General features: G+C 46.4%; 1 protein-coding gene across 1 annotated transcript in view; it reads right to left on the bottom strand.

Annotated features, from left to right (window-relative positions):
• Positions 1-484: 484 nt before the first annotated feature.
• LRIG1 (leucine rich repeats and immunoglobulin like domains 1) overlaps positions 485-27,110 on the bottom strand; it is an 87,445-nt gene continuing 60,819 nt past the window's right edge. Inside the window, 13 exon segments of the mRNA XM_042779710.1 lie at positions 485-1,854; positions 2,047-2,325; positions 3,449-3,595; positions 4,179-4,301; positions 5,499-5,918; positions 6,826-7,107; positions 7,616-7,936; positions 9,872-10,035; positions 11,889-11,960; positions 13,234-13,305; positions 18,186-18,266; positions 21,843-21,986; positions 26,280-26,423. Coding sequence (XP_042635644.1) covers positions 1,625-1,854; positions 2,047-2,325; positions 3,449-3,595; positions 4,179-4,301; positions 5,499-5,918; positions 6,826-7,107; positions 7,616-7,936; positions 9,872-10,035; positions 11,889-11,960; positions 13,234-13,305; positions 18,186-18,266; positions 21,843-21,986; positions 26,280-26,423 — 2,479 coding nt within the window. The 3' untranslated portion in view covers positions 485-1,624.

Here is a 27,110-nt window from a genome sequence, read left to right as displayed (position 1 = left end):
TTCTTTATAAATTTCATTTGACACAGTTGAAGATTTCTGTTATTAAATGTGTTAAGTACAATAAATTTCCAAGGGGAAGGAAATTTGTGCTAAGTAACCCAATTGAATCACAGAATGTCTTGGGTTGGAAGGGACAGAATCACAGGATTAACTAGGTTGGAATAGACCTTTGAGATGATCAAGTCCAACCTATGACCTAACACCACCTTAACTGGCTGAGTGCCACATCCAGTCTTTTTTTAAACACATCCAGGGACAGTGACTCCACCACCTCCCTAGGCAGCCCATTCCAATGCCCAATCACTTTCAGTGAAGAATTTTTTCCTAATGTCCAGCCTCAGCTTCCCCTGGCACAGCTGAAGGCTGTGTCCTCTGGTTCTGTCATTGCTGGGAGAAGAGCCCAACCCCACCTGAGCACTGCCACCTTTCAGGGAGCTGCAGAGTGATAAGGTCACCTCTAAGTCTCCTTTTCTCCAGGATAAACAGCCCCAGCTCCCTCAGCCATTCTTCACAAGGTTTGTGTTCCAAGCCCCTCACCAGCCTTGCTGCCTCCTCTGGATGCGCTCAAGCATCTCAACATCCTCCCTAAACTGAGGGTCAGAACTGGACACAGCACTCAAGGTGTGGCCTCACCAGTGCCAAGGACAGGTGAATAATGACTCCCCTGCTCCTGCTGGCCACACTGTTCCTGATACAGCCAGGATGACATTGTGATCACCACCCTCACAGTGAAGAATTTCAATTTCTTCTGTGTTTAACCCACATTTCCCCTTTTTCAGTTTGAACTCATTACTCCTGGTCTTGTCATTGCAGTCCTTATATTGAGGGCACCAGAACTGTGTGCAGAACCCCAGTGGGGTCTCACCTGAGTGGAGCAGAGAGGAGAATCTGCTGCCCACAACACTCTGCATACAGGCCAGGACACTGCTGGATTCCTGGGCACATGGCCAGGACATGTCCTGCCTCTGATCCACCAACATCCCCAAGTCCCTCTCCACTGCTGCTCCTGGTCACTTCTCCACCCAGCCAGTACCTGGGACTGCCCCAGCCCTGGTGTACATGGTGTAAAGGAACTTCCACTGAAAAGAGGACAATCCCTTTGGAACAGTCTGGCTTTTAAAAGTTCTGTTTATGCATTTTAAGGCACCAGAATTATTTCTCTCACAAAGTTTAACAGCAACTTGATACTGAAAACAATATTGCCAAAATTGTAAAATTTCACTCAGTTTTCCATGCACTAAAGATTAAAATAGCCTCTGTAAAAGATATATATATATTTTTATATATATATTTATATATGAAAACTCTTATGTACAATTGTATCAAATACTTTTCTCTTTACACAATAATCCCTTGCATTTATGTGCTTCATATGCAAGTTGACTTTTGAACACTTCATACTTCTCAGGGAAGTTTTAAACTATGTACAATCAGCTGACGCTCGAACAGGAGTTTGTTCCCCATACAAGCTTTTTCTCATACCTCAGTTGGTTGCCTTTGCCAGGCCATCAGTTCAAGATTCGAGGTAGAAGTAAGTAGCCTATATATTCTTGTGCAAAAAAAAAAAAAATTAAAAAAGTAATAGTGTGTTTGTTAATTTGCACGTGGCAGTCAGTCTGTGCTCTCAGTCCAGAGACCTGTGGGGCAGCTTGGGCTCGTGGGTGGAGTTGTGGGGCTGGGCTGTGCTGCTGCTGGGCAGGAGAGCCTGCTCCACCTCTGCCTCCCTCTGCAGATCCAGTAGTGCTGGGGATAGTTCAGGAAGCACGTTCAGTTGCTTTAATGACCCTCCTGCAGGTGAAGCTCTCACCAAGTTCAGGTTGTTGAGCTCTGAAGGCTTTGCTGCTTGTGAGGAGCCTGTAAACACCAAAGGAGCAGCGTGGTTAGGTGATGCCCAGCCTGCCAAGCACTCCCATCCTCCATGACCCTGCAGGTCCTGACTCCATTCTATGCCCAAACCAGCCCCACCCTGCCTGTGAGCTGGCTGAGCAGGCTGAGGGGAGCAGTGTAGGGCTGTGCTGGAGCAGAGGTGCCCCAGGAAGGACGTACCGCGCGTGTCGGCGAGCAGCGCGCCCTCCGCCCTTATCCTGTCGTGGTTGCTGGGGTAGAGGGTCCCATCTGTCTCCAGCCTCTTGCCACTGGCAATCCCATTGCAGGGCTGAGCATGAAGAAGGCTGGTGGTGCCTGCACCCCTCTTCCTGTGGCTGCTCAGTGCGCTGGGGTGGGTGCTGTCAGTCCTCAGGCTCTCCGAGTCCTTGGGGTAGATGTGCGCGTTGACGCTGTCCGTGCTGCCGCTGCACTCCGCGCACACCACGGGCAAACCGTAGCCTGGGGGCAGGAAGGGGACATCAGCAAGGGAACATGGGCACCTGGAAATGGTCAGCACTGCAGCACACAGGTCGTGGAAGGGAAAGGAATTCTGTGTAGTTCAGAGGGGGAATCTCTCACTAAATAACGTGGACGCTTTGTGATCTTACACAGAGCTGTTACACACTCAGTTTTCTGCAGCCACCATCACTAAAGGTAGGTCCAATTAACAGTTTTAGTTAGTTATGGATTCTTTTTCAATCCAAAGTACTCCTTTTTTAAAAAAAAGTAAAACTATGCATTTATTTCCTTTTCAAAACTATGCATTTATTTCCTTTTTCAGACTTTCTAATCAGGGTAGAAGTGCAAAGTGGAACTTTCCTGTAGCTGCTTTAAAATACCAAGTTACCTTTCTTATTTTTGTGCTGCTGCTTTACAGGGATCACCACCAGCTCAAACTGTTATCTCAAGATATGTTATTACTGGTAGTGGGAACAAAAGATGAGAAGAATTCAAAGCAGCAAGGAGTTTCTAAATGTTGAAAATTAATTTCCTTAGCGTGCTCAACAACTTTCCATTATTAAACTTTACATTAGTTTCTCCTAGAGAGAAAATTTGTTTCATTGGCTTATTTTCTGTGGCTTTTACAATACAGTGTGAGAACAGAAGGCACATCCTAAAAATAGAAAAGTATGAGTGCAACACCCTAGAAATTGGCAAAGAGCAGAGGCAGGTGTAGTGCCCAAAACAACCTTTAAATTTTGAAAATAAATTAAAAACCTGAGCTTTGAAACTGACAGCCCTTTTAAAAGAGCATGAAAAATTTTAACACTTTCAGTCTTGAAAGTGCTCTCATATTTTAGGAATATCTCAAATCAAAATTCCCACCAGCCAGCTACACAGAATGGCAATCAGGAACTTTACTCTGCCTCTTTCTGACTGTTCCTCAAATTCCATCTATCCAAGCTTGAGAGAGGATCAAAGCAAACAGGAGAAATAAATTTTCTGTGCTTGCACCTGAGAATCATTCTGAGCTTTTTTTTTCTCTGAAGGTAACAATTTCTTGTGTGAATGCTGTCTGACTTGGAGGGTTTTGTGATCTGTACAAACACAAAATGCCTTCCCAGATTAATGGGGTTTGTACCTGTCTTATCTGGAACAAGCATTCCATCGGCCACGTCCTCAGTTTTCCAAGTGTCTTTATTATAGCTGATACACAGCTTGGGCTGTCTACAACCTACAGCAGGAGCTTCAACATCTGGACACCTTCCAGCATCAGCCTGACACATCCCTGTAACAAACAAACCATCTGGGTAAAGATCACAGCCATCTGCTCATAATACATGACTTGTTGGTCTTACTTATACTGGAAAAGGGAGGAAAAATAGCAATGGAGATAATCGATAATTTTCAGCAAACATTTAAAAGAATAAATGCTGCACAATCTCAAAACGATCTTAGTTCAGAACTCTTAACTTCTCCTTCCTAATGTGCTGTGTTTAAATAGTGTAAAACCCCAAGATTTAATTTCAAAGCCTGAAGGCAGGGACAGGCAATGCTAATGCGTTTTCTAGTATGACTATGGGTAACTCTGCTGCCAAAAAAAGGATCCAAAATTAGTAAAAAAACAGTCCTTAGGGTCTGACTGAGCAGTTTCTGAGGCAGGCAGCTTGTAGGAACACTTACTCCTGGGAGAGGAGAGCTCTGTGAAGTCAAACACAGATCCCTGCTCTGCATAAATGCAGGAGTTACTTTATGAAGATCTCTCAGATAACTCGGAACAAACACAAACACAGAACTACTCTGGGCTGAGATTTCTACCTCCCATATGAGGTTGAGATGCAGCATTACAGAACAATTAAAGCATTTCTCACCATTGCTGTCAATGTGCCCATTGGGCTGCTGGGTGTCCACTCCAATGGCCACCTCCTGGCGCTCTGACAGAGTCCCTTGAGAGGACAAGTAGCTTGGCACATCAGGAGGTACAATAGTCTCATCTAGAGCAATAGGAAAAAGGTAAAGTCAGTTCCCAGCAGGATTTTCAAAGTAAATTCACATTTTTAAGGGGGATTTGGGACCAGATCTAGAACTATTATTTTCTGCACATGCATTGGAATCATTGCCTAACTATTCCTTTCCCCTCAGAAGCTCCACTCCTGATTTTTTTAAAGCTTAAACTTTAGGAGAGAGTGCTGATAAAGGCACTTTGAGTGTCTGTATGTGGCATGGTCAGTACACAGGAGGTGGAATAGAACTATTTATTCAGAATAAGTAAATCCTTCTCTTTCCCATGAAATTCAGTCCCTCCTTTGACTCAAGTCTCCTGCCTCCAGAAGTCAGCAGTAAAAGTATTCTGCAGAACAGCATATGATTCTTTGATTCTCTTAAGCAGGAAATAAGTCTTAAGCCTCTTGACCATCCTGAGCTCTCTCCATTTTCTATCAGGCAATTTCAGTTTCCCTTGCCACACAAAACTGAAAAAATGAGTTATAAAAGAACCCTGCTAATACATCACACTGCTAATAGGCTATCCAGGACTTCCTACCCAGCCCATGTCTTTAAAAATCCTTTGTGTTCTATCTAAAGCCAAGCATAATGTAGGAAGGCTGGAAAATCCAAGCAGTTTGGGAAAGTCTAAGGCTGGTCCTTCCACACTTCTGTTTTGTTCAGAGGCTGTGTAAGGAGGGCAGGAGTCTATTCTGACTATTCTCACTACAACACTTATTTCAGCACCAAATTATCCCCTCTGAGCATCAGGACAAAGCAATAAATGCTACTTTTTCCTCTAGAAATTAACAGATACCCACCCCCCCAATCAGCAGGGCAACATGGAAAAGGGGATTCCAGCTTCAAAGTCTAATTTTTGAAGTTTTGACTTCAAAGCCTTTGAAAATACAGATTTCCAAAAAGTAAGACAGGTTCCCAGCACCATGGACATCATCCAGACTGTCTTGAAAGTTATCATTCATGGTCATGGAAAACCAAAGGAGCAAAGCAATGACTGGAACTACTGCCAAGTGGAAAAGACCTTCCTGAAGAGCAAGCCAAGGGGAGAAATGCAGCTCTGAACATGCTTCAGCAGCAATGAAAGCTGGCTCCAGCCCCGTGAGAGCCAGGGAGATTGTGAGGCTCAGTCTCAGCAGGACATCTGACAGCACCAAAGTTCAGAGGAGACCCGAGCACACCGCAGCTACCTGTGTTGGTGACACTGTACTCCTCACTCTTCTTCCTGGTCTGGTAGATGATGCAGACCCAGACGAGGGAGGTGAGCACGATGCTGCAGACCACGGCGATGGTGATGATGCCCACGGTGGTGCGGTCCTTGCGGCAGCCCAGCGCCTGCAGCACGCTGACGTGGCTGTGCGCGCGTTCCGTGCCCAGCGTGTTGGACATCTCGCACGTGTACCTGCCCGCGTCCTCCAGCACCGCGTTCCTCACGATCAGCAGCTGGTTGCCCGAGGTGAAGTGGTGCCTTTCTGTCACCACCAGGGGCTGGTCACCTTTCAGCCAGGTGATGCGGGGCGGGGGGCTGCCCGTGGCTTTGCACTGCAGAGCCACGGTCTCACCGACGGACACCACGTGGTCTTCCAGGGGATGCACCAAGGATGGAGTCTCTGCAGGAGAACAAACACAGAAATTAATTTTATTTAACAGCACTGAATGTTCCTCATATTCCTGCAGGCACAGCAATGCATGAGGCAGGCCCATGCTCAGGAATATGGCAGCTTCACATCACAACAGATCTACCAGCCACAGCCAATTGGTGTTAAGTTTTCCCAACAAGAAACTTGTGAGGACATGGGCCAACAGCTGACACGTGGATTATTTCATATGGCAAGAGTGCAATTTGTTTTTGAAGTAGTTTTCCCAGACAGCAAATGGTCTGGTTGGAGGGGCTTCCTCAGCACAAGAGGAGACAAGACTTACATACAGTTCCTGCTCTTACTCAACAGGTATTTTTCATTAGTGAACTCCAGTGTAAAACAAGGACACAAGACTAAGCAGACCATTTGTCTCTGTCTCTCTTTTATCTGCAACTGGTAAAGAGATTGAATGGCCAGCCCTCCTAGTTCCCACTTGTACTCAGCCTCCTGTGTGATGCCTTTTTGGGACTACCTAAAAGAGGCCAGACAAAATTAAGGGAATAAAAGCTGGTATATTTATTGAAGAGCCTTCAGGTACATTCAGGACAGATGAAGCCCCCTTAGGGACTACACCCAAAAATGGATCACAGGTATTCCTAGTTTTGTAAATTTGATCCATTTGCTTATTGGGGGTTAATCTTCCAATTACAGCTTTAGATAATGAAGTCATTTACTCCCAGTTTGCCACCCCCTCAACTCACTCTTGTTTCCATCTTTCAGAGCCTGAGACAGTGAGGTGTCCTTGATTCCAAGAGGAATTGTTTTGCCTGACCAAAACAGCAGCTCACACTCCATATGGAGTTTAGAGTTACACACTAAAGAACTGCAGGACTACAAACACACAGAAAACACAAAGCTAAAACCCTGAGGATCTTACCCAGCACGGTGAGGGTGGCATTGGCAAGCACAGAGCCTGCAGAGTTCTGAGCAGTGCAGCTGTAGACGCCCATGTCCTCGATCTTCACGTCAGTGATGAAGAAGACATCGTCGTCGGGCATGACGTGCATGCGGCGCTCGCGGGCCGCGGGGAAATCGGTGCCGCCATCCTTCTGCCAGGCGATCTGCGGCGTGGGGTGGCCCTCAGCCGCACACTCCAGCCGTGCCGTGGTCCCTGTCCTGCTTGTGATGTCGTGGGGAGTCTTGATAAAGGATGGCAGCACTGAGAAAGGGGAAACAAGGAAAGGGCGTGAGTGATTCTGTGGGGAAACGCCATCTGGGCAGGTCTGTTTTCCTCTGCACAGAGGGGATTTAGGTGGCAATTGTCTGTCTGCTTCTGCAGGGATCTCTGAACTGCTGGGGACTGAGCCCATGTGTGCTTCTGCAGGGTATCTCTGAACTGCTGGGGACTGATTCTGGAGCACCTTATATATGGACAAAGTTCGGAAATTTGCCAACCCAGAAGTGTGAGCCTGCAGCAGCCGGCGGCGGGCGGGAGTGCCAGGGCCCACGGCACAGGGAGGGCACCTGGGGCTGCATTTAAAGGCTACACCAATCTGTGAGAAATGTTTGCAAATTGAGCACATGGTAGTAAACCCCGCGATGGCGCGATTCCGTTACTAATTCATTACTTTGTTGCGCGTGGATCCTCGCTGCAAAAAAAAAGTGCGCCTTATAGTCTGGTGCGCCTTATACTTGTGAAATTACTGTACATTTATAGCAGCACTGACCGTTGACGGTGAGGCGGGCCTTGTTGGAGTAGGTGGAGCCGAAGTGGTTGGTGATGACGCACTGGTAGCGGCCCTCGTGCGCGAAGGTGACGTGCCGCAGGTGCAGGATGGTCGTGCACTCCATCACCTCGCCGTCCTTGGCCCGCACGTGCGCGAAGTTCTCGATCTCGGCGTTGTGCAGCATCTCGTTGTCCTTCTTCCAGGCAAACACCATGGGGGAGCTGCTGCTGCTGGCGGCCAGGCAGGTGAAGCGGATGTCCTTGCCAAGGACAGCCACCGTCGTCTCGGGCTGGATGATGATCTGTGGCTTGGGGAAATCGTCTGGGAGGAAACAGCAGTAATAGTCAGTGCTGGATTCTGAGGGGAGGCTGGAGCAAGGCAAGAGGTGAAATGGGAAATAAGCAGTGCTGTGCAGAGCAAGTGTGCCACACACAGCTCCACTGAGTTGTTGGATTACGTGGGATTGTTGTTCCTCTGGTTCCTTCAGTGGGCTGAGATGGTCACAAAATGACCTCCAAGACACCCAGCTCCTTCACCAACTATGATACTATGGAATCTTTCTAGAGTATGGATACTATGGTCTGAAGAAGACTGTCAGACCACATTTAGGTTGTCCCTCCTCGTACAATCCATGCATGAAGAGCATGACTGAATTTAAAACCTCACCTCCAGACCTGCACTGGCATGAAGTAGGAGGGGAGAGGGCACTTAAAGGGCTGCAAGTGTCACCCCCAGGGAAAATCACTCATAGGAGGTTTTAGTGAGGTGAGGATTGGTCTCTTCTCCCAGCAACAGGACAAGAGGCAGTGGTCTCACGTTGTGCCAGGAGAGGTTTAAATTAGCTAATAGGAAACATTTCTTTCCCCAAAGGGCTGTCAAGACTGCCCAGGAACCAGGAACCTGGTGGAGTCACCATCCCTGGAGGTATTTATTTAAAAGATGTGTCAGTGTGGCACTCAGGGCTGTGGTTTAGTGGTGTGTTTGGCTGTAGTAAGTTAATGGCTGGATTCAAAGATCTTAAAGGTCTTTTCCAACCTAAAGGACTCTATGACTCTTAAGCAACCCGTGCTGTCAAAGCAGAAGCAGCTGCATTTGCCTGTCACCCGACCAGGCTGGAAAGCTTTGCACACTCTCTCTCTGCCCTGAAGACTGTTGGTTTTAGCAAAGTTCCAAGCAGATTCATTTATTAGGTTTCTACAAATGGTGTAATTTAATATTTGACTAAGGTTTAATTAAACAGCCAGGCCTCTGGAAGCAGGACTACTAATGCCTGGAGGACTTGGCAGGCACGGGGAAGCAAAGCTGCTTTTGCTTTGTGATGTTGCTGTGGGGATGGAGCCTTGAGGATCTCTTCTTCCAGATGAGCACAGCAAGCCTCCCTCCCAGCCTGCTCAGACAGAGGCCACCTAGGCAGAGCATGTCACTGGGGGATCAGGAGGGACACTGGAACAAAGCTTCTGCTCCGTGTTCAGTGCAAGTCATGCATTCAGCTCAGTTAAATAGTGTTTGCAAAAGCTCATTTTTCCTTCAAACAGCCATGTGCAGCTCCACCCAGGATCCTCACTGGCTCCACTGCACAGGGTTTGGCTCCCAAACCAGACCTTTCTTTTCCCCAAAACCTGGAGCAGCATTGATTTGGCCTCTTCTGATGATTTAAATTTCTTTTTTTTAATGAGAAAGGTAGTAGATGTTTATGTGTGCTGGGTAATAAGTAAAGCTGCTTTGAAACCATAGCTCAGGTGCAGAGTCAACTGCAGTATTTGGGTGGGCCTTACTGGCCCCCTGGCTCCACAGCAGCAGCTGTGATGGAGTGATTCTCCTCTGGGTTTTAACTCTTTGTTACCTCCAAGAGGGAGAAAAGGTGGGTGAAGAACACAAAGCCACAGAAGAGCTCAGAACACTGCAGAAGGAAAAAAATTACAGCTGCAGTCTTGATACTGTCAAACTGAGAGGACTGGGGAAGTGTCTGGGCAGCCCCATCTGGATTGGAACAGGCCTTAGTCCCTTTTGATTTAATACTCAGGGAGCCCTGTAAGGAATACTCTGGATGCAAGCAATGCACTGTGTGGTTTTAGTGGGAAATAAATTGCAGCCAATGACAAATTTTTTAAATGCAGGCTTGGGCTTCCTTTGATCCCACTGAATAACAAAACAAAACAGAAACCCTCTCATAATAACATGCTGGTACTCAAAGAAAATGTTTCCCAAGTGACTCCTACCCTTCATACAACCTCAAACCACGCAGACAGGACTTACCACACACAAAACTCTCTGGCTGGATGGCAAAAATGCTCTTGCTTTTCAGTGACTCAGGATGGGCACAGGTGGCCACCACAAAGGACTGCAGCTCCTTCTCCACTAACCACTGGGGCAGCCACTTCAGCTGGCAGTCACAGAGGAAGCTGTCACTGTTTATGTGGCTGCAGGGAAACAAAACCAACACGAGTTTTGTGCTGTGAGTTCTGCACAGAGGAAAGGCTGGGAGGCTCACAGCCCTTTCATGTTAAACACATTCCTCCTGCCCCCCCAGCACAGGTGGAAGGAAGAGAAAGGACTCAGGGATGTCCTCCAGGCACTAAAGATGTTACAGACATGACACATTTAAACAGCATTTCCTCTCCACATAGAGAAATCCCCTCCTGTGCTGCAGTGACACTCTGCAGCACCTTGTAATTATTCACCAGCTCCCAGAGTGATCCCCAGGATCAGACAAGCAATGTCAATGAGTTCCTGCTCTGCCCCTGTGGTTTGAGCCTCTTTGGTGGGAACCAAATTCAGCACTTAACTGCTGACCAGAGAGAGAGAGGACACCCAGCTCCCCCTGTAAGGCTTCAAGTTCCGTCCATGGCAGAGCAGGAACTAAAAAGGACCTTTGGGATTAATGTGGGTTCTTTTTAACATTCTGGGCCAAATTATGGCTCAGCATAGCTCTAAGGCCAGTGAAGAACTGTAAATTTACACAAACAGGGCTTTCATACTTTGGTCTGGTTTGCAAAACTCAGTCTGATCCTTGGAATTGAATGAGAGGATGCCTCAGAGACTGGGAAAATGCCCCAGAGAGAGCTCCTGTCCTGCAATACTACCAGCTATGCAAGAGCAGGGTATCAAGAGCACAGCAGAATCCCAACTCCAGCACTGCACTGGAAGATGTGAATCTCCAGCTGTTTTTCTACCCAATACCTTGGGAAATCCTGAAGTTTGAAATGAGCAGAAAAGGGAAAAAAGAAATAAATTGACTGGAGAGGGAGGGAATATAGGGATTTGATTTTTCAAAGCTGTCCACTTTGCTGTTCTAGAAAGATGTGTAGGCTCTAACACATACAATGGCATAAAACCCTCCTGGCTACTTGGGGCAGGTCATGAAATCCTTCAGCACAATGCACTGTGCATGTACATGTCCTCTATCTGAACTTCTCCATTTTATAAACATTCCTTCACAATATCTGGGATCTCACTATCTCTTCCTAGTAAGATCAATCTTTCATCTCAATTTTGCTTCAAGTGCCAGTGCAGAAGATAAAGTTTTTAATCACACAACAGACACGCAGTGTTTATCTTCTTCACTCCCAGTCACTGGTATCAAGTGTCACTGCCAGCAGTGACCATCTGATTCCCATTTCCAGTGTCAGGAGCAAGAACCTGTACCTGCCCAAACACCAAATAAATGATTTTCTGTTCCACAGACACTGCACTACTCCGGGGCATAGCAACACACTGACAGTGGATTAAATATTTATGGGGAAGAAGAGAAAAGGAAACCAGGCAAGACTGGAAACAGTGTCTGATAACAGTGCAGAGCCCCAGCCTGGAGCACAAGCAGCAGCTCTGATAACACATCCGTATTTTTACACCAGAAGGCTGAATGACAAGTGGATGCAGCTCAAATGGAGCTTATCACTGCAGTATCAGTCCTGTGTGTGAACCCCAAACACAGCTCCAGCAAGGGAGCAGATGGGCCACTGGGAATTAAATCCATGGTGGTGTGAGCAGAGAGCTGGCTAACAGGACCAGGGCTGGACTTCCTGAATGGAGATGAATAATTGCACAGGCACAAACCTGCTGGAAGAACCTGTCCCAATGATCTAATTTCACTCACTGTTACATGCAAGACGCTCCCGTGACAGCCCCTCATGTGTAAAAATACCCCAGAGAGGAGGACACAGGGGAGGGGGCAGTGAATGAGTGGAAATGTGGATAACAGCCATGCTGCTGCTCACGTCCAGGGCCAGGAGGATCCCTCCTGCCTCAGGGTGTGAGCAGGGCAATCACTCACAGCTGCCGCAGGCTCCTCATCCTGGCGAAGGCGTCGGCTTGGATGGAGCGGATGGCGTTGTCCCCGAGGTTCCTGCAGGCACAACACAGGCAGTGTGAACACAAGGGATGCTCTGGCTGGGACAGAGCCTCTCCACATTGATTTCATGAATGACTCCAGTAGCAGGTGATTTGGTAGCTCCTTGTTAAAGCCTTCTGCACTTACAGTGCATAGAAATGTTCCTCAAAACACCTCGATGTTATTAAAGTATTGCTGAACAATAGCCAGACAACAAAAATCACACTTAACTAAATCATTCCCTACCCCATCTTCTCACTACACTTTCTCAGCCTGAGCTACCTCCATCATTCATAGCTCAGAAATTCCTCAGCCCCCTCCATAACCAAAGATAGTCAGGAATGTGGTACCCCAGGCTAGACCTTCAGCAAACATAAAAGAAAGCAAATACTTGCACTAAGCAGCATCTGAGGAATTATTTGAAAATTACTTGGAGAGGATACTGTTGGGTTTAAAAAAGCATCCCAGTATTTCCAAAGGAAGGGTTAACAGCTTCCCTCATAACTATTGCTAATTAAAAAATAATTTGTTCTCTGAAAAAGCAGTGTCAGATTTAGGGCTGAAGTTCACTAAGTGACATGTAGGGCAGACAAGCACTGTTTAAAAAGGACAATCTCAGTAAAGCATTCAGGGCACCTTTATTTGGGAATGTACTCCCAGTCAAGCAGCCCAAACCTTTCAGTGTGCTCTTGATGGCCATAACATTTCATACAATCAACAGCCAATAAAACATGTACAGTACAGTCACATATACTTTAACTTGTCTTAATCCAAGAAAGGAGGTTATTCATGAATCACTGCTGGAGTCATCAGCCTTGGGACACAGCAAAAAATTACACAGAGGCAGCCAAAATTTACTTTTTGCAAATGGCTCTAAGAGGGTTGTGCTAAATGGGGATGTTCAGTGGGGATGGATCAAAACCACTCATCTGCAACACGTCACTGCCAAAGCCTGGCTTTAGGAGGAAGCTGGGGCAAAGGAGGAGAGAGTGCTATGAACCAGCCTGTTTTCATTCCTAACAGCCTGCAAAGCAGTAATGTGCAAGTCAAGGTGATACTCTCAAAAATTAAGAGCATGCAAATTTCCCATATGTTCTATAACTTTGTTCCTGGCACAAAAAAAGGCCAAAGTTGAGGCGGATTTATAATGAGAAGGAAGCAGGTGGCCCCCACAAATGGACTGGCTTCTCAGTTTACAAAGACACTATTAAATTGCTAGCAGATTTCTCAAGCAGCTACTTTTGGCAGACCCCCCTTCCCAAACTCTGAGGCATGGTGGGTTACTCACAGGTGCTCCAGAGCCTCCAACCCTGAGAACGCTTTCTTGGCCACCGACTTGATCTTGTTTCCAAACAGAGTTCTGCAGTTTCCAAACATCCAGTGCCAGATAAACAGAAAGAAAATGGGGAGAGGGGGGCAAAAAAAAAAAAAAAAGAAGGAACACAATTAGTGTGGTTTTATCTGATATACACACTCAGTGTAAGTCCCAGGAAATCTGAACTGCACAGAGATTAAGAGGGCTGAAGCACACTCGCTTTCCTGCTCCTGAAATGAAATCCTTTTATCTGTATTTGAATTTAATAGTGATGACAGCGCAAAAGGGAATGTGCCATATCATGTAAAAAGGCAGGTTTTCTCCTGTGCTTGGGAACCAGCCTGCTGAGTAACAGAAGGTCCCCTCTGTTCTTCACAGGCTGGCTGTGGACAGGATTAAGTGCAGTGACAGTTTAACAAGATATTGGTCTCTCCCCACAACACTTTTCATTTCTGACTTCTTCCCAGACAGGAAAAGGAGTGATAATTTATTCACTGGTGCTTGGCCTGAGCAGCTATCAGCACCCAGAGCTGAGGGCTGCCCCTGGGCTGCACATTCACACAGTGGTTGATTGGAGGCACTGCTCTTTCCTTCCTTGTGAATACAACAGCAAAGCAACATCATGCAACAGGTCACAGCCAAGGGATAATTTTAAGGAGCAAAAGGCAGAACAGGAAATGTCCAGAGCTGAGGAGTGGGCTTGCTTGCATCTGTGACCAGAGAGCATTCCTGTGAATCAGCAGTGGCATGAGGGGGCTATCACCAGAAAACAGCCAGCTGGAGAGATCCCAGCCCAGCTGCCATCTCCAGAGCAACAGCTCCCCATAAATATTGACCAGTGCTAATGGCCAGGGGCAGGGTTTGTGCCAAATGGATGGTCCCCTCACCTGTTTTAATGAAACATCAACCAGTGCCATTAATTAGGAACTGCTTTCCTTCCCCAGGCTCCCTCTAAGGTTTATCCTCCAGGTGCATCTGTTATCACCATGTGATGTGCAGGGCAAGCCCTCACCTACACCTCAGGTGAAAAAAAGGCACATCTGGTGCTGCATTTGAGTTTTTCTTCAGGAGCTGAACTTCAATATAGGGTGTGACCCATTTCTGTACCCTAAAAAGACTTAAAGCTATGATGGCCCCACTGTCCAGGGAAAGGAGAGGAGGACAAGATGGAGTATGTGCAGCCATTGCATGAGCACATACATTTCCAAGGACTTGTCAAGGCTTTCCACAAAGCACTTTTCAAATGCCAGGATAATTTGGTTATATATTGGCTCCCAGAAAGCCCAGTTTCAAATACCCCCAGCACCAAAGGATGTGTGCAATCATGTGTGCCATCATTTGGTAAAAGGGATGTTGCATTAATGAAGGCTTTGAAAAGTCCATTAGAATGATTAATACAGTAAATAATTTACTATATGTACACTCTGGTCAAATGGCTGCATCCATACACACTGATTTCTGGAGCCATATTCCTAAATAAGTGTGCTTTAAGGACAAGGTAAGGATAAAATAAGGACTAAAGGAAATGCTCTTAAGCTGTGCCAGGGAAGGTTTAGATTAGATTTTAGGAAAAATTTCTGCAGAGAAAGGGTTGTAAGCATTGAACAGACTGCCCAGGGAAGTGGCAGAGTCATCATCCTTGGAGTGCTCACAAAACATGTGGATGTGGCACTTCAGGACATGATTAGCATGGTGATGGTGCTAGGTTAATGGTTGGACTTGAATGACCCTAAAAATCTTTTCCAACCTTTACGACTCTAATGGAATGAACAACTGCTGTTGAAAAAATTATGCTGAGCTTGGGTTTGATGGCTGCAGATTTCTGTTATTGTTCAATGCATTTTGGACTTTGAAAATTGGAGATTCTGCTGGTATCTAGTTAGTTAGTTATCTGTGCAGAGATAAGCAGAACATCTGGGGAAGGGAATACACAACTACACCCCTTGTGTAGGTGCACACAGCTTGATGCCTGGACATGAGAAATAGCTAAAAACACAACAAGCCAAGCCTCAGCAAACTCATTACTCCTTACAAATAATTTCAATTAAGTGCCTCTACAAATCTGAGAGTTTGAACCTAGCAGCCCCCATCAAAGGGCTGTGGAAGGCTGGAATGTGAAGGCAGCAGAACACAGCCACAATTAGCCAGCCCACTGCTGGCCAAAACCTCCTCCACGGGGCAGAGCCAAGCACAAGCTCTCCTGGAGACTGCACCACAGTAATTACATGCCAAGCACACAATTCATTGCAGTGTTCTCTCCTCCAGCCAGTTTTGCACCTGCAGGAAGATCTCACTGAGTGAGCCATCAAAAAGCCAGTTACATTTAGCAGCTTGAATAATTAGGAACCTCCTTGTTCCACAGTGATTCCACCGGTGCTTTTTATGCTTCAGTGCTTCTCGACTCCCTCTTTCTTCAAGCAACATTTTAATTTAGGCCTGTGCTCTCCATCCTGGAGAGCTTCATATATAATTCAGAGAAGGCTAAAGTGACTGGCCTCTCCATCTCTGTTTAACACCTTCGTGTCAGCGAACAACCCTCTCTGTGCTAAATCCTTTCAGAGGCTAATCTGTGCCAGATCAAAGGGGAACGGCTTTTAAGGCAATCTCCACAGAGCTGAGGTGATTATTAATTCATTGGAAGGTCTCCTCTGAAGTGCCCATTTATTTTTTTTTTGTATGCTAATGCATTTAAAGCAGTTGATGGTTTAAACACAGGCCCTAAATCACACAGTGAAATGTTTGCTGTAAGGGCTGATCTTTTATTTACAAAAAAAATCCTGATACTCACTTCAGCTGTAGAAATCACCAGTTTGGGATTTATGTGCTGATAAGCTTAAACAGTTCTGAGGAGATTCCTTTAAAAGTGACTACTCACAAGTATTCTCAAAACACCTCAAGAAATAATAATAAAAAATAATTTCATGTTCTGAACATTTTTTAGCCTTACACTGGCTGACAGTGAACGATCCCTGCAAGCTGTCCCACAGCAGTTCACTCTAAGTAATCAAACCACTCCTGTCTGCCCCAAACCAACCTGATCCACACACACTTCCAGGCTGTGAAATGTGCTGCAATCCCTGCACAAACCCTCCCTGCACATGTCCCTCAGCCTGATGGCAGGCATCAGTCAACAAAGGAAAGAAGGATACAAACCAAACTTCCTCAGACTTGCACCAGCCCTCAGTGCACCCTTGGCTACTGGCAGCCCAAACCAGCCATCTTTTCCTTGTTCTGGGTGCTAAACATCACATCAGGCAGGGCATTTCACAGGGGAGAGCAAGAGCTGCTCTGCCCAGAGCTCCCAGCACAGCACCCCACAGGCTGCCCCTGCTCCCTTCCTTCCTCCTCCTGCTCCTTGCTGTCCCTCCTGGCCTCTGTCTGACCCCCTCAGCTCATCAGGGCTCACTGCTCCTCCTTTCCAAGTCAATCCTTTTGCTGAACTCTTCCCTTCAATGCTGTCTCCCCTGGATTTTTCACCACTCTGTTACCTGCACCCAGCATTTCTAACATATATCCTAATCACTTGGGACCACTGCTTTTGCTGCCATGCCAGTGGCCTTGTTGAAGGAATGTACCACAAATGATGGATTTACCACCAGGACAGCTTTCTCTGCTCCTTTCCATCACCTCCTCTCCCTTTTCAAGTAGCACTACACACTCATAATCCCTACAGCCTGCAAATCCCACTGGACAAATCTCTGCTCCCATCACCCTTCCAGCTGCTCACACAATTTCTTCAGACAAACCAAACACTTCAGTCAGGCAGCCAAGGACTCCTCTACCCACCACATCTGCTCCTCTGCCTTTTTCCTGGCAGTGATGGGAAGATTCCCTGACTCTGCATGCACAGCAATTCTTACTGATTTCTCTCACCCCCACACTACTTCTGCTTCCCTGTCTGGCTCCCCCTGTCCTTAAATTCTCCTCTGCCTTCTGCTCCACTTCACTTGCAGCTGCAACTTGGTCCCCTGTGCACGGACCCAGCGACTCCCCTCAGCAACCATCAATGCCATGTCAGTCTGTGAGTGCAGATTTTTCTCCTCTAAGCACTGCACATCTCCACAGACCCTGCCCTGGCTCGTCCCACTCCCTGAGGAGCCTCTAATGAGAGCGTGACAATATCCCCCTGCCAGGACTCATCCCAGCCATCTGCTATCCATCGAGGTACTTTTACTGCACCTCTGGCTGTGCCATCCCAGCATCACAGACAGCAGCATGGGGGGTGCTGAGAACTTCAACAAAGCCAAGGGGTAATGATTAGAGACTCTTGATTTGTCACAAGGCATCAGAGGCTCCTCTGACAGGGCTGATTTATATCACCCGTTTCAAATGGAGCAGGGACTCGTACAGAGCAATGTGAAAATCCCTCTGAAGGCCAAGCAAGCCATAAACATTTGCAAGGCGCATGCTTGCCTTGGTTTCTTTTTATCTCTTTAAGAGCCTGTGCCCCATGGTGCCTTTTATTGTCACTGCACATGGAACTGAGCCCAAAAGATCACTCTCAGAAAGAGTATCCCACAGAAACGAATCCTGTTTCAATCCTCTGCTGTAACAGGAAGTGGGGTGATTTTTCTCTTCTGTTTATTGTTATTTGCTGCATCAATCAGTGCCTCACTGAATATTGCAAGGGCTCGTTTTTGTCTCTTGTTTGCTTTTAGAAGTGAGGAATGGTTGTGTTCAATTTTATACGTGAAAACAGCTTAAATTTCTCTGTGTCTGAACTGCAGTATGCAGCACTGTCTGCTCACCATTTAGAAAGGAAATAATTGCTTAAAACAATGCTTGAAAATCACATTTGCACTCTTGAAGTGAGCCTGCAAAACCACTACAGCTCAGATTTTCTGTGGATTTTTGTCTTGTTCCAAGGTGAGGGAGGCTGCACACAACAAAACTGGCTTGCAGAATCCAAGCTCAGGGATACTCACAGCTTGCTCAGGTTTTCCAGGCCTGTAAAGGCTCCATTGGTATCTTCTATTGTGCCTGAGATGTCGTTGTGGTCCAGTTCCCTGGGGAGAGGACAAGAGAGAGCTCAGAATCAATGCCTGAGTCCCAGTGTCACTGTTATAAACAAGTGGAGGAAGCTGGAGAGTTCCACATGAGAGCTTCCCATTTTCTCCTAAGTTATCAGAAAATGCAGAGTCTTGCAGCCAAGCAGCACCAATCCCTTCTCCTGCACTGACACAGGGGATGGTGAATTCCAGAAAGAGCTCTGCCTTGTTCCTAGCTGAAACCATCTGAGACAGCTTTTTGCCAAGTAGCTTTCTGTCCTTTTCTAGTTCTGTCCATCCAAACAGAAGGAGGAAAATTAAAGTGCCAAAGTTAAACTGAAAGAAACAGCTGCCCTTAAATGCTACTACCACAAAATAAGATCACTTGGGGTATTCCAGTGTATACATGGATTTGTCTATAGGTGGATCTTAGGAAGATGATTTGGTGTATTTTCTATAAAGCTGCATTTTTTTCTGGCAATGAACTTGAAAACTCAACAAAGGAAAGTGCCAGCATCACTACACCAGCCTAATTCTATACAACCATTAAAAAAAAGAAAAAAACACCAAGAGAATTCCTTTTTCAGAGTTAGCTTCTTTTGGCTTTCAAATTGACCATCAATTACAAGAGTCAAAGAGGTCTGAAGAAAAACAAGCACACAGAATAAACACAGAGATCCACAAAAGCTGTTTAAACAGACTGTTTAAAAATCCTTCCCTCCCTGCTTTTGAATACAGCTAGCAATGAATACCCAGCAACACAGACAGAAATTCATCATTTCCAATGTTAAGTAAAAAGAAAGAAAAAAACTAAATAGGCTTTGTTGGTTTTGTTACTTCACTCTGATTTAAAACCTGGCAAAACACACCACCAAAGCAAACTCCAGCATCCAGATAACCCCTGAGCCCTCAGGTAACTCCTTTTGCACCTTTTGAAGATGATATCAGAACGTTTTCAGATAAAAAATATACCAAGACCAAAAAAAGAACGACCAAGTCCTCCTGCATTTTGCAGCACTCCAGACACAGGCAGCACAAATACACAGTAACTCACAAAAAGGGAAAACAAATTTAAAAGTTTCAGTATGGGAATGGTTTTCCCTCAGCTGGTTTGGTCTTTGCTCCTTTCTCTGCTTTAGGGTGAACTAAAGATGTGAAGGGAGATGGCCAAAAGCCACAATTCCTGTTTCTCAGCTGCCTTAAGCCTGAGACCTGAATCTCACATCCTGGAGAGCCCTGGCCTTAGCCAGCATCCCTGTGGATGTCAGGGTGATCTGTGGCTCCTCTGTGCCAAAGGCATGGACAAAAACTCGACATCCCTGTGGGGTGTGAGCCCACATAATGCTGTGGGGGCCAGAGAGACGAGTCCAGGAGAATGCTTTGATGTGCTGGCATTTCCAGCCCTGTCCTGGTGGGACAGGAGCAAATACATCCTCCTGGAGCTCAGCTTCTCCATTTCCCCCACGGTTGCCAAGCCAATGTCCCTTGTTCTGTTTGTTTTTTAAGGGAAAATCCCTTCTCAGACATTTCTCCTCTTGAGTTTCACCACAGGCTACTGGTCTTTGGAGCAGCAAACCCTTTCCCATGGCAGAGACAGACAAGTGGGAACAGCCTGTAAGAGCTCTGACACACACTTTTATTAATTGACTGCCACACATTGTGTTTTCTTGAAAAAGGGAAAGAAAATGGTATTGGCTTGTTCATCCAGTGGCAACTCAAAGGTTTAGTGTTAGAAAGGAGGAATAAAAACCTTTTTAACAAATGAGTGAAAATAGAGAGAGGGAGAAAAAAAGAGTGGGGTATTTTGGCCCAGCTCTCTTTGTATTCCAGCTCCTCTCCCAGCCCCTGTTGCCAATTTCCTATTCTTTCTGGCTGGCTGAGCTTGAATGCTCGCAGCCTTGTTAATCATTGTGCTCAGAGGTCTCTGGGCCTGACCTCTATTTGAATAGCTCCACATTTCAGCAGTTTCACACCCACCAAAGGCTCCCCAACAATAGCCCATAATTAAAGCATGCTCAGCTCTTTTTCACCAGGTGCAGGACCCAATAGGCCTTTCTCTTTATTAAATTAGAGCTCGCTCACACACTCCCTCCCCACCTCCCCCCTCTGCCCTGGACATAAAAGAGGCTCCACATTCAGAGCAGAGCACAGAGAAGGACCAGCTTCCCTTCCCCTCCATTTTCCTTTGGAAACCTTTAGTTCCGGTCTTGACAGCTGCCTCAGAGAGGTCCCCTCTGAATGCCCAGTGGCTGAAAGGCTTTGGCTTCAGTTTTAAACAAGCAAACAAAACCCAAACTCACTTTCCAGTCACTTCCTTCACTATGAACTTCAATAAAGAAAAGAGTAAGATGCAAAAAGTACTGTAAAGAAGGGAGATTTTTCTGTTCCTATTTCCTTTTAATGACTCGGGCCACAATGGGCTTCTGAAGAGGAATAAAAGTATCAAAGTGGTTTTTTTTCTTTTGAAGGAAGAATTAAATCAGTTTGCTGAACCCAACCAGCCTGGGAACATGCCTGATGCTGTCACAAGGACTGTGAGAACTTTGTGGTGTGCCAGATGAAGGTGCTGAGCCTGCAGCTCCCAGAGAGAGCAGCCAGCAGCCCTGCAGTTCCAGTAAGGGGACAGAGAACACAGCTGCAGGAATGGAACTGGATTCCCATCTTCTGCTGCTCAGAAGACAAGCCCAGATGTAGTTCAGTCTCACACAGCTCTCAGCAGTGTGTAACAGTACAGTGCTACAACTGCATCCCACAGGAGGTCACAGTGATCTGTCCATTGGGCTCTACCACCCCTAAAACCTTACAAGTTGATATTTGGACTAGGCAAGTTCATTTCCAGTATCACATTTCCAGGTATTATATTGCGTCAGTGGTTTTAAAATAAAAGTCACAGCCCAGCACTGGATGGATCATCTTTGCAATTCAGTACTAGGGCACATGGAACTGCCCTTGGCAACTTCTTGGTTTTTCAGGGTTTACCATGAAAACCAAAGCACAGAACATTTCATGGGCCCATCTGCACTAAAGAGAAAGATTTCTGGTTGCTTGCATGGTACCTGCAAATGCTTCTTATTTCTGTGACTGGACTGAAGGTTGGGTGAATCTTTGTGTGTTGTTACACTTCTGGTAAAGTCAGATCAGATCACAAGCCCAACCTCGACATTTTTTTATGTTTTGCCATTGTTTTCTTCTTAACATCATCTTAGCCCATAATTTTATATTTAATATTCAGTTAAAAAAGAAAAAAAAACGTAGCAGCACAGAAGTGCTCAATAGCATATTTAACAAGATATTCAAATTTCCAGTGTTGTCAGTGTAAGAAATCATTCCCTGCTCTTTCTGACTGCAGAATGACTCAAAAAACCCCTAAGCTTTTCTAAGAATTTCAGTTAAAGTTAATATGATAGCAAGAGAAGTACTGCTATTAGCTGCAGGAATGAGAGCTCAGGGATTTTTGGTCAGCTGAGGTGGCCTCAGGAACCTGAAACTGCCAGACATGGGCACCCAAAGTATCTTCAAAGCAGAACCAGATGGCAGAACACAAACTGTGGAGGGAACACGGGTGTGCTCTGACAAAAGCAGAGAGCAACTTACAGGACACGAAGGTTTTTGAGTCCCCTGAAGGCACCTTCAGCAATGTGGTTGATGGAATTGTGGCTCAGCCGTAGCACGTGCAGGCCCCCAAGGTCTGCCAGGCTCCCCTCGTCCAGCCTTGTCAGGTTGTTGTAGGAGAGGATCCTGAGGGGAAAAAAAATGCAACAACAGCCCTTGTCAATCCAATTTGGTATTTTCCAAACTCCTCTGTGCCAACCACCTGACAGAGGTGATGTACAGGGTGGATATGGAACAACTGGATTAGGAAATACCTGCAGGTATTGGCACAGGACAGCCCTGGGGGACACTAAGGGAGCAGGAGGCAGCTGGTACCCAGCTGTGGGGAAATTTTCTGTGCAGGCTACAGGGAGAGGCTGCCCCAGAAGTGACTGAGAGCAACAACCCAACACACACACACACACTCAGCCACAGCAGGGAGAGCTCCTCCTGCTCCCTGCAGCTGGGTGAGGGTCTGGGAGCACCACCCCTGTGTCCCCACAGGGCCAGGCAATGCTCAGAGGGCTGTGCTCAATCCTCATCCATCTGCACTCCCTCTGAGGCTTGCAGGGAAAAGCAGCCCTGTCCCCACCCCTGCGAGGTGCAGAGTGATGTCACACAGATGGATCCTGGCGTTCACACAGGCTCTTGGCAGGGCTCTGTGCTCAGGAGGTGCCTTATCCTTCTGCACTTGTGCACAGCCAGCCCCAGGCTCTGGGTGTGGGTGCCTCAGCTCCACCCCAGCCCAGAGCCAAAAGCATTTCACCACAAGGCAATTGAATGCTTCCTTCCAGCACAGAAAGGAGGTGTCTGTTGTAAACCAGCCACCTTTCCTTCCTCCCACTCCCCTTTGTCAAGGAGCACAGCTTGCCTTAAATCCTCTCCACTTACAAGTGACTCTTGGAGGGCTGATTTTTTACCTAGTTTTCCATCTCTCTCTTCCCCTTGCCTGCATTATCTCTGGTCTGGGAGATTTTTTTTAAGCACTGCTCCTGTTGCAGTTTGGAAGCTGGCAGGAAGGCAGCTGCTCTTCTCTCCCAGCCAGGGACAGATGAGGCTCCCAGATGAGGAAGCTCCTGCAGCCACCTCTCACACTGTACACCCACCTTCTATTCAGAATAAAGCCCTGCTGTGGAAGGCCAGCTTGGATTGAGAGTAGCAGCAGGCACCAGATTTTCAAAACCACCTTCTTAGTGACCTGGGAGTACAATTCACTTCAAATGATGGGAAGGTTTGGGCTGCTCAACTTTTGAAAAAGTGAAACAGCTTTGAACAAGCACTGAAATTCTTCACTGCACAGACAAGAAAAAAAAATTCACTGACTTCCAAACCTCAAAATTCCTCTTCTAGCACTGCCTGTTAATGAGTCTGCTTAAAAATGTGTCTAGGGTTTGCATGAAATTCATTGCAAAGCCAGAATCTGAGTCCAGACACATACTCCAAAGCACTGAGAGTGTCATTTACTTGGCAAAGGTGCTGTCTATCTTTCAGCTGTGTGAGTGGGCAGAGGGCAAGCTCTGGAAAAAATTCAGCAAAGATTAATGAGTTTGAAGGTATGGGACAACATACTTTCATTCCTAAAGAAGCTATAGTGTTAGTTATGGAGAGCTGGCATCTGGTCAAAATTATGTCCTCACCTGCTATTAAAGAATTTGGCTTTAAAAAAAAAAATGTTCAAAAGTAATCCTAAACCTGGCTGAGAAAATAAATAGTTCCTTTTGATTCCACACAGTTCCTGCCACAACTGGTGAAGGCATGTTCCCTCTGTTTGTTTGGATGTCACCCCAAGATGGACAGACAGCAGCAGGACATGGAGACTCTCTCATGGTGTCACACATGGAAGGTTTCAGGAGCTGTTGCACCTGGCAGTGCCTTCTTCAGCATGCCAGGGCTCTGCTTCCTGCCACAGGACAGGCCAGTTTGCAAAAACCAAACCATCAGGTTTCCCCCCTCAGTTCAGCAGGGTGGATTATCTGGTTAAGAGAAGATCTCTGTTGCTTCCCCAGCCCTGGCATCTCTCTACCAGTGAGAAATCCCTGGAATGAATAAATGGCAATGTTTGCCTACACAGCCCTTCCAGCCTGGTGAGAAGTCAGAGATTTTGAGCACCATGCCAAAATTGGTACAGAAAGGAGTCAACCAGAACCCTGTTGTGCAACTGGAGCTGCTGCTGCCAGCCTGTTCTGGACATATGGACATCCAACATACTTCATTCCCATTGACCAAGCCACAGGTACAAAGGGAAAGGAAAGACCCAGCAGCCAAGCCATTTACCTCTGATGAAACCCTGTGCTCCCACTGTGGTTTTTTCCATGATGCTGATGCTCTAGCACCTGACTGGTGAATACAATCAGCCCTTTCTCATGCTCAGAACAAGGCAAGAGTTTTCTTTCCTTGTCAGCTTTTACATCAGACCAGAATCTTGGGGTCACGTTCTGTCCCAGCAACTGAATGAGACAGAACTCCTCCTGCACATGACCAACTCCCTCCTTAGAAGGTTTTGAAATTCATTCCCTGTACAACCACAGTGTTTTCTGGTAACTGAAACCCAGCAGATTTAGCAACAGTGGAGGTGAGCAAGGATCTTTCAATCAGGGATGAAACATGCACAACTAACAAAGTGCACGAGTCAGTCCAGATGTATCTGTGGCTGCCTTTCCTCACCCTTGAATTTCAGCACAGACCTCTCCTACAGGTACTCTCTGGCTGTGGGAGTTTCAGTTTGCAGATCTGATGGCTCCCTGCAGCAGCTTTACCCTAAAGGCAACACCTGGAAGAGCTTGTAGTACTTTGCAGGGATGTGCTAACACCCACTCAATCGCCTCTCCCATCTCAGCCCCTGTGTCTCACTGCAGCACAGCCCTGCCTGCCAGCTCAGGCACACCCCAGTGGCTCACACCACCTCACACCACTGGGCACCTTCCAAATCTGCCCCATCTGCACCAGCGTGAGTGAGTCCTGCACGAGTTTCTGCAATTACTGCTTCTAAGACAGGACAGCTCACTGTTAGAACTGCTTGCTGGATGAGATCCTAATCCATACCTGAGAAAAAGGATTCAGCAGGACAAGCAACCTCCAACCTAAACCCTGAGGGTTTGCAAGACAGTGTCATGTAGAGAAGACAAGCTTAGCTCTTCCCTAAAAGAGTTCTGACATTAACTCTGTGAGGTGCAGCTGGGCCTTACCCATCTCATCTAACCCAGGCAGAAATAAAGCTCAGCACAGCCCCAGATGTTTGGTCCTAAGAGCAGAAAGCTGCAGTGCAGTGCAGTGATCTGCATTTGGCTGTTTCAACTGTGAGTGCCTTGGCAAGGCAGGTTCCCCTTTTTGTGATGCTTCAGATTTTAACAGACCAAAGGCAGAGCACAATTCCAGTTCTGATCTGCTGCCCTGAAGATCTCTCCATTATCACTGCCTTAATCTAACACCATATCATGTGAGTTTCTACATGTGAAGGAACTGAGCTGTCCACAGACCTGTGCCAGCCATGGGCAGTTCTGCAGCAATTTGAAAAATTAGGTAATTAAACTATCACATTTGTATTTAACTAAAATAAAAAATAAAGTACTTCCTTGTGCCCCCCAAAAAAAAACCAACATCTGAACAAATAATTTGGGTTCAACAGAAGATCTCAGGGCTAGCATGTTAATTGTAAACATAAATTACATGTGTCTACCTATCTCTGAATCCACAGCCCAAAGGTTCCAGGACTCACAGCCAACCTCTAGTGTGACTGGCAGCAGGGAGCTGCTTTATCTACTGCTTTTGGTGGATAGGAGAATCCCTAACAATATTTCACATTTCCCTGCAGCAAGCAGAATGAATTCCAGTTCCACTGACCACATGTCAAGTTCACAAAGAAAAAGGCAAAGCTTTCCACAGTCCCACTGAGGGGATGGCAGCTACTTGTGTAAATACTGCAAGCATCCCTGGGTGTCTCTTCAAAAAGGCATTAAGCAGTGCCACAGACCCAAAAGACACCCTCAGCAGCAAGGCTTTCCTTCATTTGTCAGGCTGTACTCCCAGCTGGAAACCCCAGGAGAGCAAAGCCAATGTATTTATTTTTCCACCACTGAACCCTACAGGAAGGACAAAGTGTAAACAGGAGAAACAAGGAGAACTGCAAAGCTTCCTTCAGGCTGTACAGTTATTACATGACAGGTTGTAAGTCTTGTAACTTGCTAGCTAAAAACACTGGCAAGCCACAGCTCACAAACTCTCCAGGTCTTTTGGCACTGTGCACTTTTAGTGGGTTCCAGCCTTTGTTTCTGGTGCACATGTGTTTTAGCCAGGTGCTCTGAAGGTCATAACATCATAAATAACAAGAGCATCACTGAGGAGCCTGCAGTTGTTGATACAGTGGAAGCTGTAAGCCTTGAGGAAATTCCTTACTCCCCTCTCTCCTGCCAGCATTACCCAACACAACAGAAACCAACTCACAGCTCGTGCAGCTTCTGGCAGAAGCTCCAGCCGTCGGGGTTGATGCGGGAGATGGAGTTGTTGCTCAGGTGCAGCTGGTGCAGAGAGGAAAGGCCATAGAGAGAGCCACTGTTCACTTCTGTCAGGCTGTTATATTCCAGGTGGCTGTGGGAAAAAATCACAAGGAATTCACAGGTAAGCAGTACTGGTCAAATGCTGAAAGAATTTCCAAAAAGAATTGGGATTTTAGCCATTCCTACACAGCTTTCTACATACCCACATGGACACATGCATGTGTGGGTATTTCTTGTCAAACAAAGATAGAAATTCAAAGACAACACAAATGAAATTCCCAGAAGGAGATGTGACTGGAGAGAAGCTCCACTGCAAGTAAACTGGGCTTAAAGCATCTCATTTGTATTTGTATTTGCAGAGTCTCAGTTGTGACAGCAGCACCCAGAAATGTGCTGCCTTCATCACCTGGGACCTCACAAACACACCTGGAAGCCAAGTGTGCTGGAAGCTTCAGGTATTTCTCTGCTATGAGTAATCAATTTATTCTCTGGTATGGAAAGAAAACATCACCAAGAATGGGCAGCTTGGTTTCTAGGTATCCCACGAAGTGGAATAAAACTGTCTGTAACACAGAGTTTCCATCTATCAGTCTAAACAGATTTACAGAAGACCAATTGAGATAAATGCTGAATGTTCAAACTGTCAAACTTTCAAAGGAATAGTGCCATGGCTTATAAAACAGTGCTGTTTTTCTGAACAACAATATTTATTTATTTAATTAATTTATTCACTGTTGAAGCAGTGAGTTTTGCAGCTAAACAGAAGTTGCTGCAGCAG

This window comes from Catharus ustulatus, chromosome 13, assembly GCF_009819885.2.
Source record: "Catharus ustulatus isolate bCatUst1 chromosome 13, bCatUst1.pri.v2, whole genome shotgun sequence".
Lineage (NCBI taxonomy): Eukaryota > Metazoa > Chordata > Aves > Passeriformes > Turdidae > Catharus > Catharus ustulatus.
This window is presented reverse-complemented; position numbering and strand designations above follow the sequence as displayed.